This window comes from Anomaloglossus baeobatrachus, chromosome 1, assembly GCF_048569485.1.
Source record: "Anomaloglossus baeobatrachus isolate aAnoBae1 chromosome 1, aAnoBae1.hap1, whole genome shotgun sequence".
NCBI classification, from domain to species: Eukaryota; Metazoa; Chordata; class Amphibia; order Anura; family Aromobatidae; genus Anomaloglossus; species Anomaloglossus baeobatrachus.
The window spans coordinates 874,908,431-874,926,098 of record NC_134353.1 but is presented as its reverse complement, the minus strand read 5'-3'; the positions used below and the strand labels follow the sequence as shown (position 1 = coordinate 874,926,098).

Genomic DNA, 17,668 nt, shown 5'->3' with positions numbered 1-17,668 from the left:
TGTGACTGGACACAACTTGGCACTATGGTATACTACTTCTGCAGGTCACAACTACCGAGTTTACTATTGATGAAAATTGTGAATTAATAAAATGTGCTTATTCAAACCGTCCCCCCACAAAAAAAAAAAAACAAGACTACCCCCTTTATTAGACTGAAACCCCTCCTACTAATATATCACTCCCCACCACCACATAGCGTTACCCATTAAACCCCTTCACCACCCAGCAATTTTCCATTTTTGTTTTTTCCTCCCTTTCTTCCAAGAGCCATAACTGTTCTATTTTTCCATCAATATAGCCATATGAGGGCGTGTTTTTTGCGGGACGTGTTCTGCTTTTGAATAATACCATTCATTCGGTCACATACTATACCGGAAAACAGGAAAAAAATTCCAACTGCAGTGAAATTCCCCAAAAAAAGAATGCAATTCCACAATGTTTTTCGTTTACCATGTTCATTATTATCATTTGTAAAAATAAAAAAAAATAAAAGTGCTGTTGGTGCCATTGTCCGAGACCAGGAACCATCCAATGGTTTGGGATCTGGGGCTGTGACGGCTTATTTTCTGCGTCCTGAGCTAATGTTTTTAACTATACCATTTTGGCGTACATGAGACGTTTTAATGTCCTCTCGTTGCAATTTTGTGGTGCACAAAAAAAAAGTAAATAAAAGCCACAAAGAATGCTCTTCTAGGGTTTTTTTTATATTATATATAAATAAATTAGGCATTTCCTAATCTGGCAATATTAAATGTGTATTTTTTTTTATTTGTTTCTTTTGTTATTGTTTTATTTTCAAATCGGCAAAAAGGGGGTGGATTTGAACTTGTGTTTTTTTATTTTATTTTTTTTTTTAAACTAACCTTTTACTTTTATTGTTTTTACCGATCCTTAGGGGACTTGAAGCTACGATTGTCTGACCACACAAATCTATAGAGGCTGCAACATTGGTAGAGCATATATAATATATTCATATATATATTCATATATATATATATAAAATATATACACATACACATTTACACACACACACATACACACAGTGTGAGATAGATAGATATATTATATAAATTATGTTAAAAAAAAGTTAATTGAGCCTAACACAAATTTTATGATTGTGTATTTATTTTTCTTTTATGCACTTTAATATCTAATAATCTAACGTGTCATGAACGTTTTGTCGTCCTTTTTTATGCCCCTCTATTTTCATATATTGCACTCAGTATTTCACTTTTATTTGTAATTCTTAAATAATAAATACAAGTAAGATATATCTTTGTACCGTGTTAGCCAGTAGAGATAAAAAAAAAAATTGTTTAATAAATAATAAATAATTAGTCTATGGACTGCACTTCCCTTAAGGCCCCTTTACACACTGAGACTTTCAGCGATCCCACCAGCGATCCCAACCTGGCCGGGATCGCTACAAAGTCTCTGGTGAGTCGCTGGTGAGCTGTCAAACAGGCAAACCTGGAAAACGACGTAACAGCGATCCGGACCTGCAGAACGACCTAGCTAGTCATTGGGGACGTTGTAAAGCAGCTTTTTGAAAGGGAAGTCGCTAACGAAGTCGCTGTAAAGGCCCCTTTACACAGTGAGACTTTCTAGCGATCATGCTGCACAGCGGGAAACAAAAGACCAAAGAATGGTCCTGAGAGATGTGTAGTGATCAGCAACTTCACAGCAGGGGCCAGGTCGCTGATGTGTTTCACACACTGCAATGTCGCTGGGGAGGTCGCTATAACGTCACAAAACCGGTGACATTACAGCGATGTCGTTTGCGATGTTGCAGTGTGTAAAGGGACCCTTATACTTTTTGTAGGTTTACATAACCCAAAACATTTGTCTAAAAGTGGAGTTATCCAAATTCATGTGACAATGACATTTAGAGCTTTAATATTGACTTTTCGGATTCCTACTTCCAATAGATGACATCAGAGTTCTATCCTCTTTCTCTGAAGAGGCTATATGCATGGACATGTTACTCTGGGAAATTATTACTACAGAATCTGGACAGCCCTTTTCTTAGAAGGTAACTGGCCGTTATAATAAAATATAGTTTGAATCTTCTTTGTGTATGCGGTGTATATACTGATTGTGCAATGTATACATAGCTCGTGGAGCCGTGTATATACAGACTGTGAGAAGGTCAGGGAACACATACTGCTAGAGGCAAGGGTCACTATGGTTTATATACTGGGTGTGCTGGAAAGATAAGAAGAATTAACTCATCAATTGAAAGTCAGACTAAACTACATGTGCCAAAAGGTAAATGGTTGGGGGAGAGAAAAAAAAAAAAAAAAAAAGTTAAAATCCTTTTAAAAAACACTATTGTATATTAAAACACAATCCTAGCAGATTTCAAAGGAATTTTTTTACCTACAAGTCAAAGATTAAAAGGGTTTCTCAAGAGTTTAAAGAATCAAAAGTGGCATAAAGAAATATTAGATAAAAATTATCACAAATATACAGCGCGTGAAATTAGTTATGAACACATCACCAATTTTCTAAAAGTGCTATTAACATGAATTTTTCACCAGATGTCAGTAACAACCCATCCAATCCTCACAGGCAAATAAATCAAACCATAGATGTCCATAAATCTAGTGATGTGTAATAATGAGAAGTGACAGAGGAAAAGTATTGAACACGTCTACTGAAATCTATTTAATACTTTGTACAAAAACAGAGGGAGGGCAGAGATGCCAGTTGTACAGTTGAGGTGGAGCAGTGGACAGGACAGGTCACGCTGTGGAGCTGGGCTCCTGTACCCGTCCCAGGTGCCAAACGTTGGCCTGGCCAGAAGGATCTGGAACCCCGGTCTTAGGGGGTACGGTGCTGCTACAGAGAGCAGGCCGGCTGCCTTGTGCTACAACCGGGCAGGGGCCAGGGTACGACGGGGTACGCGAACCCTAGGCAGAGAAGTAGCTTCACGCAGCCCAGTAATTTACCCGACGGGAACGGAATGTTCAGAAACCGTTCCCCACCCGCTCCAGAATCGGGGTACTAGCGCAACGAGGAGGATAGGACTTCCCACAACCGTCCAGAAAATACAAAGCGTGAATCCTGAGAGCAGGCTCACCCTGCTAGCCACGCAGGTGAGCGGGACCCGAATCGCTTCATGTGAGAGGGATCAACAAGTAGGACACAGTGCCAAGGGACAAGGTTTCAAACCAACCTGCCACCCCAAAAGGGCACGGACCAAGCGTACTCGCCCAAAGAGAGCAGGATACTCAAGAGTTTGGTTTACCTGGTGTCAGCATCAGTGACTTTGGACTGTGAGGACCCGATATCCCTGTTCACCCGATGGGTCCCCCACTCCATCCACCACCGGCCAGGACATCACTCTCCCTGCCCACGGAGGGGTTAACATCTCGAGCTACCACACACCATCGTCCCCGGGCTCCCCCACAAACGGCAGCGGTGGTCCCGCACGTTACCACATACCGTGGGTGGCGTCACGAAAATTATCCAATTCACCACCCAAATCAACAACATCCCCCCTTTTTATTTCCGAGGTAGCCGCGCAACCCCGCCTCGGATCCAGAGACCCCTCGAGCCACTGTGGATCCGAGTCGCGGGGGCGGCACAACTGGAGTGCCACTCCATTCACATAAATGGACATTATGTCCCATAATTTCAGGATTAGTGGAGGTCCCAACAGTTGCACAAGAAGGGATCACACACCTATACTGTGAAAAAGAGTGTAAAATTGTAAAAAAAAAAAACACCAACCCTTTTATGTAGGTTGAAGAAAAATGGACTATCTTGTTACTTTATGCAATAATTCTAGAATATTTCCAACATATTGTAATGGGGTTTTTTTCGTTACATGTTCTAGTTTATATTAGTAGTAAATGTAGGATGAAATTTTTATAAGTACAAAATATAAATCAGAAATTTAACAATAATATGTGAACATTTGCAATATTCAAACTTTGCTTTAGATCAGACAGTTATACAACACAAAAGTTTAAACAAAAATAATATTTTTTTTGAAGGGACATATTGAGTCATACAGGGTGCAGCAGGAAACTGCAATTAATGAATATGTGAACTCCAATATTTCTGTAGTTAAAGGGAACCTGTGCCGCCCCCACGTCAGCAGTCGGGCTGCTCGGATCCGGATCCGCAGAGGCTCGAGGGGTTTCCGGACCCGGGGGGTCGCGTGGGCACTCAAATAAAAGGGGACGTATATGTACGGGGATTGCTGTAGATACTTCGTAACGCCACCCACGGTGTGTGGTAATATGGGGTACCACCCGCTGCTGTTGGGGAGCACCCTGGGGATGATGGAATGGCAGCTGGATATTAACCCCTCCGTGCGTAGGGGTGGATGCCCCGGGGCTCAGTGTCCAAGACACAGGGAGTGATGTAGGCCAGAGGTGGCGCATCGGGCCGGGGGATGTTTGTGTACTCACTGTTGAATAATTGCACACAAGTCTGTTGGTAAACCAAGGTGTCAGTGGCCGGCTGCCGCGTTCGGTCGTACTCGGGTCCCACACCCGGCTGGTGTACCGATGTCCCCCTTCCTCCGGCACTCTAATTTTCCTCAATTCTGGACAACTCCGTATGGAACGGGGAAGTCTGCTCCCAATATGTTCTGGTTGGGAGACGTGCCCACGAAAACTGACCCTTGGGATTTCAGTGGGTGTTTGCGGATACCATATCGCCCGCGGTGGGCTGCCGTTTCGCTCTATCTGGCTAACACTTCTGAAGCAATGTCTGGAACCTTGGTCCCGGCCTGGTGAATTAGAGAAGGGGCTTGCAACAGTCTTCTAACTAGGGTCTAGGAACCCCGCCTGTGCACGGTTTCCGGACCGGATCTCCGCTGTCGGTTCCGGCGGGCTCCAACCCTGTCAAGGTCCACTTTGGATTTCCCGTGACCAGACTCCCGTCGCCTTTGGACACGGTCCACTGCTTGCCACCTAGCAAGTAGACCAGGGCCACTACACTGGCTACACTTCACTACGCTCAGCTTTCCTCCGACAGTCTGTCACTGTCACAGACTCCTCTCCAACTAGAAAACTAACTTGTTCCCGCCCCCGGATCCTCAATACCCCTAGGTGGGCGCTACCAATTTGCCTGGTCCTGCCCACTGGTGTGTCCTTCTTACCCTGACGGGGGTGGCTAGGATTTTGTGGCTCATGGAACCTGATGTGGGAAGGTGTTGTGTGGGGTGTATGTTTTCTGTGACCACCTGGCAGCGCCAGGGCGTCACAAATCTGTCAGGTGATTTTATAGTAAAAAAAAATGAAAGGCATCTTGGAATAGGGCTTGGGCAGCACTTTCCGGCTCGGTAACTTTTATTGCTCTACCTTCTTCTGTTATCAAACTGTAAAGGCTGCTTTACACCAGGCAATCTATCGTGCGATAGATCGTCGGGGTCACGGTTTTTGTGACGCACATCCGGCATCGCTGGCGATGCCGGCCTGTGTGACACCTCCTAGCGACGCAGTATCGTTCACAAATCGTGAGTCGGGTACTGCTCGTTAGGTTCCATAATATCGTTTACTTTAGTTGACCATCGTTTCCGTGGTAGCACACGTCGCTCCGTGTGACACCACGGGAACGATGAGCAGCTCACCTGCCTCCCGCGGCCGCCGCCGTCTCTATGTGGAAGGAAGGAGGTGGGCGGGATGTTTACGTCCCGCTCATCTCCGCCCCTCCGCTTCTATTGGCCGGCGCCCGTGTGACGTCGCTGTGACGCCGAACGTCCCTCCCACTCCAGGAAGTGGACGTTCGCCGCCCACAGCGAGGTCGCACGAGAGGTAAGTATGTGTGACGGGGGTTACTAACTTTGTGCGACACGGGCAGCGATTTGCCCGTGACGCAAAAAGGACGGGGGCGGGTACGATCGATTGTGAAATCGCACAATCGGTCGTACCGTGTAAAGCAGGCTTAAGTCCCAGAGAATTCCGTGTTGGGTGCCGGCTTGTCAAGCATATGTAAATCTAAACTAATTATGCACTACTCCCCACAGCCACCTCTCCCGTGTTGGCATCAGTGATGGTAAAAATCTTCTGACGTTTTACTATCACTGCTGACAGGTGGGCAATGGGGAGCAGTGCATAACAAATCTGGATTTACATATACTTGACTAGCCAGACAACAGAATATGGTAAAGCAATAAAAGTTACTGAGCCTGAAAGGGCTGGCCAAGCCCTATTCCAGGATGCCATTAGTTTTGTACCATAAAATCACCTGACAGATTCCCTTTAAAAGGTGACTTATGGAGAGGTAGGTCAATAGTGTTGAGGGACCATCAATATTAATGTTTAATAAACATTGAAAATGTAAGGTACTATACGTTTTTTGATGAAAGAGCGCACAAGCCATCCAACTATGCAAAGGTGTACCTAATATGGGTGAGCCCTCAACGCTATTGTCCTACCTCTCCATATGCTAAAACAGCCTTATCTGAATGAGGAGTAAAAAGTGAACTAGGCAGAGTTCATAAGAAGAGATGAGCGGACCCATAGAAGTTCGGTTCGGTGGGTGTAGACAAACTTTTGAGAAACTTCGGTTTGGGTCCCAGACTTGACCTAAACCCCAATGGAAGTCACTAATTGTGTAGTTCGGGTTCCCACCCACATGCAGCCACCCATAAGCAGATCACTTCCAGGGGTGGGGTTTTGTTTTGTTTTTTTGCGCACACTACATCCGATCACACTGTTGCTACACTCAGTGCGAGCCGATCAAACACTGCAAGGCTGAGCACCAAGTGTACCTGAGCACAGCGATGGTCAAGCGAGTGGTTTGCATACGTAAAGCACAAGATCTCCGAACTCGAACTCTGGGGGTTTTATTTGTAAAAGTTTGTATTTGGGATGAATGCCAAGCACCAAACCTCGGGTTCGTTCATCCCTATTCAAAAGTAAAACGTTGTCTGGGAAAGATGGGTTAATGGGGGAAGCTGACTCTGGAGAAGGCCATACGCCCCAATATTATACTACACGAAAAAAAAAAAAAATAGACCCGCACACTCTTAGTAGTGAATTAATGTACAGAAATACAAATCCATGGTTGGAGGCATTTGCACTCTTTGATCAAAAATCACTAAAATAACTTATGTTTTTAACGTTTATAGCAATATTGGAGTTCATGTATTCATGATTTGCAGTGTGGTGCCACACCGTGTATGTATATGTTTGTATATTAGCCACAGAGAATCTGTGTGTGACGCCCCTGGACTATCAGGTCGTCACACGGTACTGCACGCTCTTTTCCCTTAGTGCAGTATTCAAGTCCCTCATGGTTCTGGGTCCCCATCTTACAGTGCTGCCTCCAACAGCAAATCAAATTCTATGAACACCCTGCACCACACGCACCCCACCAGACACACCAGTGGGCGACTTAAGCAGAATAGGGTCACCCACCTAGGGGTCAGGAAGGGAAGGTCAGGAGAGTGTCAGTGAAGTGAAGGGAGTGAGAAGAGGAGTGAAGTGGAGGAGGCAGGGAGCGGTGGCTCCCGAGAGTAGCGGCTCCCGAGAGTAGCTGACTAGGTTGCAGGTGGTGAATGTGTGACGCCCTGGCCTATCAGGTCGTCACAGGGTATTGTGCAATCTGCCCTTCTGTGCAATATCCGCCTCCTCCTTGGTTACGGGTCTTCAACTATGGTGTGGCCAAAACCAGCTAATCAAAATCCTAGGAACACTCTGCACCACACCCACCAGACACACCAGTGGACGGCCTGAGTGGATTAGGGTCGCCCATGTGGGGGGGTTGGTTAAGGGGAGGTCAGGAGTGTCAGCAGTCAGTCTGAGGAGAGGAGAGTGTAATGTTGGAGGTGAAAGTGAGAGGAGGTGAGGAGTTGGACTCCTTGGAACTACTAGGTGGCAGACGTTGGTCTGAGCCTGGTAGGAGCTGGACCCCGGTCGCAGGGGATCGTGACAAGGAGCACGGACTGTCGAGGAGGACAGCCGGCGGCCTTGTGCCATCACCGGGCAGGGGCCAGGGCACGACGGGGTACGTGGACCCTAGGTCAGGGAGTAGCTTCAGGCGTCCTGGCAATTTACCCGACGAGGACGGAGCCTTCACGATCCGTTCTCCACCCGTTCCACAATCAGGGTACTAGCGCAACGAGGGGGATAGGACTTTCCCACTACACGGTCCAGAAAATCCCAAGCGTGAACCCTGATAGCAAGCCCGCCCTGTTAGCCATACTGGGGAGCGGGACCCGTTTAGTTTTATACAACAGGGACCAACCAGAAAACTAGGTGCCAAGGCAAAGGTCACAGACTAACAGGCAACACCAACGGGCACGGGATCCAGGCGTGCTCCCTCTCAGCGGCAGCGATGTCCAGAACTTTGGTTTACCACAGTTGTCGGTGTCAGCGTTATTGGACTAAGTGAGTACACAAGTGACCATTACCGTCCCAACGGCACCTCCCCGTCACCTTCACTGAGTGCCGGGGCATCCCCCTGCCCAAGAGGGGTTAGGCTATGTGCGCACGTTGCGCAAATACATGCAGTTACGCTGCGCTTTGTAGCGCAGCGTAACTGCATGCGTCCTGCGTCCCCTGCACAGTCTATGGAGATTGTGCAGGGGCCGTGCGCACGTGGCGTTTTAGAGCGCAGCGCTTCGGCTACTGCCGAAGCGCTGCGTAAAAAGAAGTGACATGTCACTTCTTCCGTGCGCTTTGCCGGCAGCTCCTGCTCTGTTTATGGGAGGAGCTGCAGGCAGAGCGCATGGAATCTGCTTCACTACGGACATTTCTGCAGCGATTTAAAGCGCACATGTGCTCTTCAGATCGCTGCAGAAATTTCTGCAGTGAACTGTACGCAACGTGCGCACATAGCCTTAAACACCTAGCTGCCCACACCATCGCCACTGGGTACTCCCAATCGCAGCGGTGGTACTCCATCTTACCACGCACCACGGGTGGCGTCACGAACTTTAACCATACCATCCCATGTAAATACTCCCCCTTTTATCCAAGTGGCCGTACGGCCTCTGACCCCCGGGTCCGGAGATCCCTCGAGCCACCGCGGATCCGGATCCAAGCAACCAGGCTGCTGACGCAGGGGCGGCACATCTGGGCCTAGAGGAGTCAGACCCCTAGTCGCAGGGGATTGAGGCGAGGTACCTAGGACCTGTCAAGAGGACGGTCAGCAGCCTGGTCCTATCTCCGGTCCGGGACCTAAGGCACAGCGGGGTACACAGACCCTAGGTCGGGGAGAAGCTTCAGGCAACCCGGCAATTAACCTGCGGAGAGCGGCGCCTTTATGGGCTGTTCCCACTAGCTCCAGAATCGGGGGCACTAGCACAACGAGGGGGATAGGGCCTTCCACATATGCAGCCCACAAGATCCCAAGCGTGAGCCCTGAGAGCAGGCTCCCACACTTCGCCACAGTGGGGAGTGGGGCCCGGCAAGTTGCAAACTACCGGGCCACTTCAGTAAATCTCAACTTAGTGCCAGAGGGCAGGTCACGGGACCCGGACAAGCTCCCCGAGACAGGCAGCGGCACCTAGAGACTTGGTTTACCCGGTTGTCAGCGTCTGCTTATTGGCTGAGTGAATACATGAGTGATCTCCCAGTCACGGCACGCAGAATAACCTTCCAGGATCCCGGGGCATACCCCTACCCGTGGAGGGTAAATAACACCTTGCTGCCCCAATCCATCACCCTGGGTACTCCCAACAACGGCGGTACGCCCAATTACCGCACACAACGGGTGGCGTCACAAACTATCATCCCCCTATAAATATCCCCTTTCACTTTAGAGTGTGGCCCCGAGCCCCCGGGTGCGGAGACCCTCAAGCCACGAACGGACATTGCCCACGGATCCGAGTGGTTCGATCCGCTGCTGGGGCGGCACATGTGCATTAATTCAATACTAAAAAAGGTGTGCGGGTCCTATATTTTTTTCTCTATTCGATTTTGAAATGACTTTGAGGAGCTGAGATATTGGGAATTCCCCAAAGATTATATCATTTTAAAAATGAAGACTCGTCAAAGTATTCAAAACTGCTGTCAGGAAGTTTGCTAATCCTTTAGGTGCACACTAACAAGCCACCATAGGTAGCAGACCCTGCAGCCATTACTTGGCCTCAGGTAACCATGATGACCAATAGGGACCCCCGTGATCCTTAAAAGGACAGAGCCTTTGTGACGCCCTGGCCTATCAGGTCGTCGCAGGGTATTGTGCAATCTGCTCTTCTGCACAGTATCTACCCTCCTTGGTTACGGATCCTGGTCCTTTGGTGTTAACAGCTGGCCAATCAAAATCCTAGGAACACTTCGCACTTGAACCTACCAGACACACCATTGGGTGTCCTGAAGGGAATAGGGCCGCCCACATGGTGGGTTGGTGAGGAGAAAGTGAGGACAGTGACAGTTGAGAGTGAAGGAGAGAGGAGGTGAAGTGGCTCTCGTGAGGAGAGGCCACGGCGGAGAGCTCCTGTATACTAGGTGGCAGACGTTGGTCTGGGCCTGGTAGGAGCCGGAACCCAGTCGCAGGGGACAGTGACAAGGGGCACAGACTGCCAAGGAGGGCAGCCGGCAGCCTTGAGCTATCACCAGGCAGGGGCAAGGGCACGACTAGGTACGTGGACCCCAGGCCGGAAAGTAGCTTCACGCGTTCTGGTAATTTACCCAACAGGGATGAAGACTTCAAGTGTCATCCCCAACCCGCTCCAAAATCGGGGTACTAGTGCACAGATGGGATAGGACTTTCCCAATACAGTCCAAAGAGATCTTACGCGTGAACCATGAGCGCAAGCTCACTCCGTTAGCCATACAGATGTGCGGGACCCGGAGAGTTTCATACCAACGGGTCCAATCGAGACTACGGTGCCAGGGATAGGGCCACAGACCAACAACAACACCAAGGGCACGGATCCAGGCGTGCTCCCCGCAGACTACCGTGGTGCTCAGAACTTTGGTTTACAAGCTGTCGGTGTGGTTATTCTGGGACTGAGTACATTGGAAACCCCTGTTCCTATCCCCCAACGGCACCCAACCACCATCCATCATCAACGGGCCTTGGGACACAAACCCCCTACCCACGGAGGAGTTAAACATCAAGCTGCCACACCATTGTCACGGGGCTCCCCAATGGCAGTGGTGGTCCCTCACATTACCACGCACCGTGGGTGGCGTCACGAACTTTCCAAAAAAAACCTGTACATATCTCCCCCCTTTCTTTTAATCAAATGGCCGCGCGACTCTCGGGTCCGGAGACCCCTCGAGCCACCGCGGATCCGAGCAGCGGCAGCAGCCCGCCTGCTCGCACGGGGGCGGTACACCTTCACCGGCTGTTAACCATCTTGATGCCATTGTCGTTATTCACAGCAGCATCAAGGGGGTTAAACAACCATGATTGTCGATCACAACTTATGGCCGAGGCATTTCATTTGCACATGATGGGGTACAGGAGGGAGGGTGCTATTCTCTGGTTTCAGTAATGATTACGGGGTTAATTATTATTAATATTTATTTATAAAGCACCATTGATTCCATGTTGCTGTACATGAGAAGGGGTTACATACAGAATACATATACAAGTTACAAGAGACAGACCATTACAGAAGGGAGAGGGCCCTGCCCTTGCGGGCTTACATTCTGTAAGATAATGGGGAGGAGACATTGAGGGGGGGAGGAGACATTGAGGGGGGTGGGGGGGGGGGCAGTGGGGTCGATAAATGCAGAAATTAAGAAGTCTCACTCTCTGGTCATCCGAGATCTCCCTTTGCTGTGGGTTTACTCTATTTACAGCCAGAGGTTGAACATCACAATAGATCTGGTTCTGTTCTCAGCAGATTTTGTCTTTCCAGTCTACGCAATGCTAAATTGTTTTGAGAGCTTGATAATTATGTTGGATTTAGGGTGCAGCACTTCTGTGGAATTATCCAAGACTGAAGCAAAATCATCATGATGAAGTGGGTTTTTCAATAATGCGACACATAAGCGGATCCATCAGCCCCGACACGAAGGAGGCATTACTCTAATAAAACACATTCCTTAACACAATACATAGACACTAGAAACGTGCCGGGACCTGAAAAAGGAGAAGTGGAGGATCCACAGCAGGAGTGCCGCCAACAATCTGCGGAAACACGAGGATACAAGTGACAGGAAATCACCAAACCACAAGTGGCACAGAGCCGCATCCTCTACCCCATAGGTATCACATCTCCATAGAACCACATCCCTCGGATGACTATGTGCAGCACAACTAGCAGTACCTGATCCGGGGAGAATAGGGCATGACCATCCACTCGCTTACCGTCAATAGGGAACCTGAAGCTCTCTGCAATGTGGTACAGGTCATCACAGATAACACACAAACACCCCCATTAGACAGTGACACCAGCCAAACACAAAACCCTTATTGCCTCCCTCCAGTGTCTGATGGCCACACCAGGTGGGGTGGAGCCAAGCGGTTGGCCCCACCCACCGAGGAGTTCACAGGCCTGGAGGCAGGAAAAAGTGACAGAACAGTTGAGAAGTTAGAGTGAGGAGGTTGAAGTGAGAGGAGTAAACACTTGGGTGTCTGGGTTTGTGGCCCAGGCACTGACAGCAAGGTTGGCAGACGGTGGTGGCCGTCTGCAGGAGTGTGAATCAACGCGGAACCGTAGGACCGGGCGTTGGGCCGCCGGTACCGGTCGGGGAGCTAAGTGAAGCCAGCACACACAGGCAGGGCCATTGGACCCCGACCAGGCTTGGAGCCGCCGACAATAGTCAAATCCGAATGTGACCGGAACCCCAGGGGTTTCCTAACAGCCAAAGACCCGATTGAAGGCAACCGCCCACACCGTGAGGGTATACAGCTACCGCCTAAGGCTAGAGACCCAAGGGCCAGCGCCTGCGGGCAAACGGGCTCCTCCGGTACCCATACACCGGGGAACGGACTACCGTTGAGGATCCATAGTAGTCAAACGAGAACATCAAGGTGCAGGGAAAGACAGCCGCCATCACTTGTCCGGGGAGAGACACTGCAGCCGGCTGCGGGACCCATCCATCCAGCCGTTTGATTTACAGAGGCTTTGTGCATCTCTTACTGAGTGAGTACACCCGTGCCATCCGCACCGCGCCGCGCTGTCCCTGCAACTCTGCACATCACCAACCCTGCCTCCCCGTCACATCATCGGGCCCCGGGACCACCGACCCCTACCCACGGAGGGGGAAAACAACATCCCAGCTGCTCCCTACCATCGCTCCCGGGATCCCCGTCACCAGCAGCGGTGGTGCCCATCTTCACCACAACCCGTGGGTGGAGTCACGGACTAAATCCCCCAAACCAACCACCCCTTTCACTCACGGGCGAGGAGCGCCGCTCGAGTCCCCGGATCCGGCCCACCGCTCGAGCCACCGACCAGCCGCAGCAGCGCCGGACCCGAGCGTTAGAGAGCGCGCAGCAGCAGCGGCGGCGTCCTACCCGCCCGCGACACTTTTTCGTTCCGTTCCCACAGCCAAGCCTGAAGCATATTTTAACAAGTAGAGTGAGAAACTGCATCTTGCCACCTGTGTCGGTGGCTTATTTCCTAGGGAAACAATGGACTGGGCAAATTGAAAACCAACATGTCCAATCCTTCACACCAAGATCTGTCATCAGAAGGCCCCCCATACCTGGTGGATTTGGCAGACTGTGAGACAACTAAGGCCCCTTTCACACATCAGTTTTTTGCCATCAGTCACAATCCGTCGAATTTTGAAAAAAACGGATCCGGCGACTGATGCCGCTGGATCAGTTTTATTTCATCGACTTGTATTAGCGACGGATGGCCTCACGTTTCATCCTTTGATCGACGGATCCGTTGAAAAATGTTTCTCAATCGGACGGAGACGAGTGCCAAAGTAACGTTTTTTGTGTACGTCGAAAAAACAGACTGCGACAGATCCATCACCGTCCGTCGTTTGGTAGAATGGAAGCCTAAGGGCGCAGGATCCATCGTCATCCGTTAAATGACGGAATCCAGCGACAGATTCCATTTTTTTTTTAAGTGAGCATATGTGACGCCCTGGCCTATCAGGTCGTCACAGGGTATTATGCAATCTGCCCTTCTGCACAGTATCCACCTCCTCCTTAGTTACGGATCCCTGCTTGTTGATGTTGCCAAAATCAGAGCCAGTCAAAACCCTAGGAACACTTTGCACCACACCCACCAGACACACCATTTGGGGGCCTGAATGGAATAGGGCCACCCACTTGGGGGGTTGGTAACAGGAAGTGAGAAGTGTCAGTTGTGAAGGGAGAAGTGAAGTTTGAGGAGAGGAGAGAGGAGGTCAGGAGCTGGGCTCCCTGTAGATTAATAGGTGCAGACGTTGGTCTGGGCCTGGTAGGAGCTGGATCTCCGGTCGCAGGGGATCGTGTCAAGGGGCACGGATCTGCCAAGGAGGGCGGCCGGCGGCCTTGAGCCATCTCCCGGCAGGGGCCAGGGCACGACGGGGTACGTGGACCCTAGGCCGGGAAGTAGCTTCAAGCGTCCTGGTAATTTACCCGACGGGGGTGAAGCCTTCAAGATTCATCCCTCATCTGCTCCAAAAATCAGGGTACTAACGCAACGAGGGGGATAGGACTTTCCCAGTAAATAGCCCAGAAAATCCCAAGCGTGAACCCTGAAAGCAAGCTCACTCCGTTAGCCATACGGGTGAGCGGGACCTGACTAGTTCCACACTACAAGGTCCAAATAGTGAAGAAGGTGCCACGGAAAAGGTCACAGGCTAACAAGCAACACCAAGGGCACGGATCCAAGCGTGCTTCCTCCTTGCTGCAGCGGTGCTCAGAATTCTGGTTTACAAGCTGTCGGTGTCAGTATTCTTGGACTGAGTGAGTACGCAGAAACCCTTTCCTCTCCCAACGGCACCCCTTCGCTACCATCACCGGGTCCTGAGGCAAACCCCCCTACCCACGGAGGGGGTCAAACACCTTGCTGCCATACCACCGCCACCGGACGCTCCCAACAGCAGCGGTGGTACTACATCTTACCACGCACCGTGGGTGGCGTCACAAACTCCTATTTCCCCCGTACATATCCACCCCCTTTTACTTCGAGTGTCCGCACGACCCCCCTCCCGGGTCCGGAGACCCTTCGAGCCACCGCGGTTCCGGATCTGAGCGGCTCGGCTGCTGACACGGGAGCGGTACACATGGTCCAATTATTGTTTAGCCCCCAGCTAGTCGAATCCGTCGCATCAGTTTAGCCAAAATTTGCAACAGATCCGTAGAGAAAACGGATTGTGACTGATGGCAAAAAACTCATGTGAAAGGGGCCTTATATGACAGGTATAACTGCCCTCATGTAAAGCAAAGAGGAGAAACTAATATCACCCGCTCGGTATGCTCCTCTGCACAGTAACTGTCTACTCCTGCACCATCTCTGGGTGCTTTCTGCTTACTTCTCCGCTTTTTCCACAACTAAGTTTACCTGGAATAAAAATCTTTCAGGCAGATTTTTGTCAGCCCAGTATATATTTAAAAAAACACAACAACAATTGTGGAGGTAAGTAGGATGCTACTGATTTTAAATTGAAATGCAAAGGATTTAAAAAAAGGTGACAGCCTTAAGTTTCCAACCTTCAGGAGCACCGCTCCACAGCCTGCTCTGCCAGGGGTGGTGCACTCCTGAAGACTGACAGTTCAGGCCAGGGATATGGAAAGCTGTCAGTGTTAGACAGAGCAAAAAGGACTACATGGCACAAGACAACTTGTCCTCTAGTGATGATCTCCTGCTGATAAAACACTGATTTTATCGAAACTGTAAGAAACAGCCAAGTGACATCACTGGAATCAGAGTTTCTGCCTCTACATCTTGCTGCTCTCATATTACATAGCAGAAACCTGCTGACATATTATCTTAAAAGAGAACTTTTCTGTTAAGTAGGAATTGTCCAAAGCAGAGAGAGCAGATAAACAAAATAAAAGTTGTGTTTCAGCACCGTGAAATATTAACATGTTAATTTATTAAAAATACCTTTTCATAAAAGGAAACAAAAAAAGTAGATACAACTTGGGGAACAGAAAGCATACATGTTAAGCCTTATAAGTTTCAGACAACAGAGTCCTTAACCCTTTCACGACCTTGAACGAACCTATACATGTTAGAAGGAAATTTGTTTCTGATTTAGGATGTACAGGTATGCCCTGGCGATCGCGGGGTCACAGGTGCTGTGCCCGGCATAATCACTGCCACAGATGGCTTTCTCACAGCCAAGGATGGTCTCTGCATCGTCCCTGACTGTTTAACCCCATAAATGTCATGATCAATATCAAAACCTAGGGGATTGGGAGATTGCGCTCCCTCTCTTCTCCAATCGGTGAACCCGTGATGTAATTGCGAGGGCCCAATCGTCACCATGGTGACCCGGGAACACACTAAAAATGAATACACATTTTTCACATCTAATGCAAGTCTATGGAGAAATTCCACACAAAAGCCTCAGTGTTTGAGAATTCAAAACACTTTGTATTGGTAAAAAAGAAGCACAGTGGACAGGAGATATCTATTAATCCCACGAAAAGGACGTTCTGGACATAGTGTCATCCCTCCGGCAGAAACGCGAGTGTTCTCCGTGGGAGATCGCAGCGTCCGTGCCCACGGTCAGGGTTCTGCGGAACTTTGTTTTCTAGAAATCCCATCCACTGTGCTGGAACCGTACAACACAGTAAAATACACTGCGCCCAGAATACTGCTAACAGTGATGGTGGGGATGTACCAGGTGCAGCAAATATGCGCTGCGCCAAAAACAGGATAAAAACTCATAGGTGGGCAGGTGACCCTCCCCCACACAGCCATCTATTGCCCCATCAGTGGTGAGGACCACCTCTACAAATTAAGCCCCCAATTCACCATGGCTGTGTCTCCTGTTTCCAGAGTAATTTGCTCCTCTTTTCATTCTTGGATTTGCAGTCTCCAGACTAACGACATTACTGCAAAACCCGTCCTCAAATACAAGACAAAAAGTGACCTGAAGAAACTACAAATGACGAGTCTGGGCCTGGGCTCCAGTCTGCAGCAGCTCAGCCCGACAATAAGGACCAATATGTCCCCATATACAAATGGCTATGACGTCACCACAGCGCAGTGTACAGTCGTCAGGACGCTGTATAGGAATGTGGTACAATAGAGCACAGCACATTCCCATGCAGCCTCCTGAGGCGCCGACTCCATCCCTCACACCGAGCACATCACACAGCTCTCACCAGTTTGGTAGCTCTGTACGGGCCCGGGCCTATGATGCGGGGCTCCATGTCCCGGTGCTGCCCGGCCGCCTCCTGCCGGGGCCGCGGTGTCTCCAGGAGACCGGAGCAGTTTGAATCTTGTACCTGTGGGACAGAGGCCGCCTATTGGCTGTGGTGACACCACGTGACGTCTCTGGGGAGGGATGCGACAGACCGGAGGATTCTAGTCACTTGTAGGGGGAGGAGCTGTGGGCAAGAGGCTTGTACCTGGGATAATGGGGGCCGTGTGCAGGGAGCTAGGATCCGTGTGTGGGGGGCTTGTACCTGGGATAATGGGGTCCGTGTGCAGGGAGCCTATACCTGGGATAATGGGGTCCGTGTGCAGGGGGGGCTTATACCTGGCATAATGGGGGTCGTGTGCAGGGGGGGGGCTTATACCTGGGATAATGGGGTCCGTGTGCAGGGAGGGCTAATACCTGGGATAATGGGTCCGTGTGCGGGGGGGCTTATACATGGGATAATGGGGGCAGTCTGCAGGGG

General features: G+C 49.9%; 1 protein-coding gene across 2 annotated transcripts in view; it reads right to left on the bottom strand.

Annotated features, from left to right (window-relative positions):
- DEPDC1B (DEP domain containing 1B) overlaps positions 1-17,318 on the bottom strand; it is a 70,750-nt gene extending 53,432 nt beyond the window's left edge. For both annotated transcript variants that reach the window (XM_075342606.1, XM_075342612.1), the window contains exon 1: positions 17,150-17,318. In XM_075342606.1, the coding sequence (XP_075198721.1) occupies positions 17,150-17,197 (48 nt within the window). In that variant the 5' untranslated portion in view covers positions 17,198-17,318. The remainder of the gene's footprint in view (positions 1-17,149) is intronic.
- Positions 17,319-17,668: the final 350 nt, after the last annotated feature.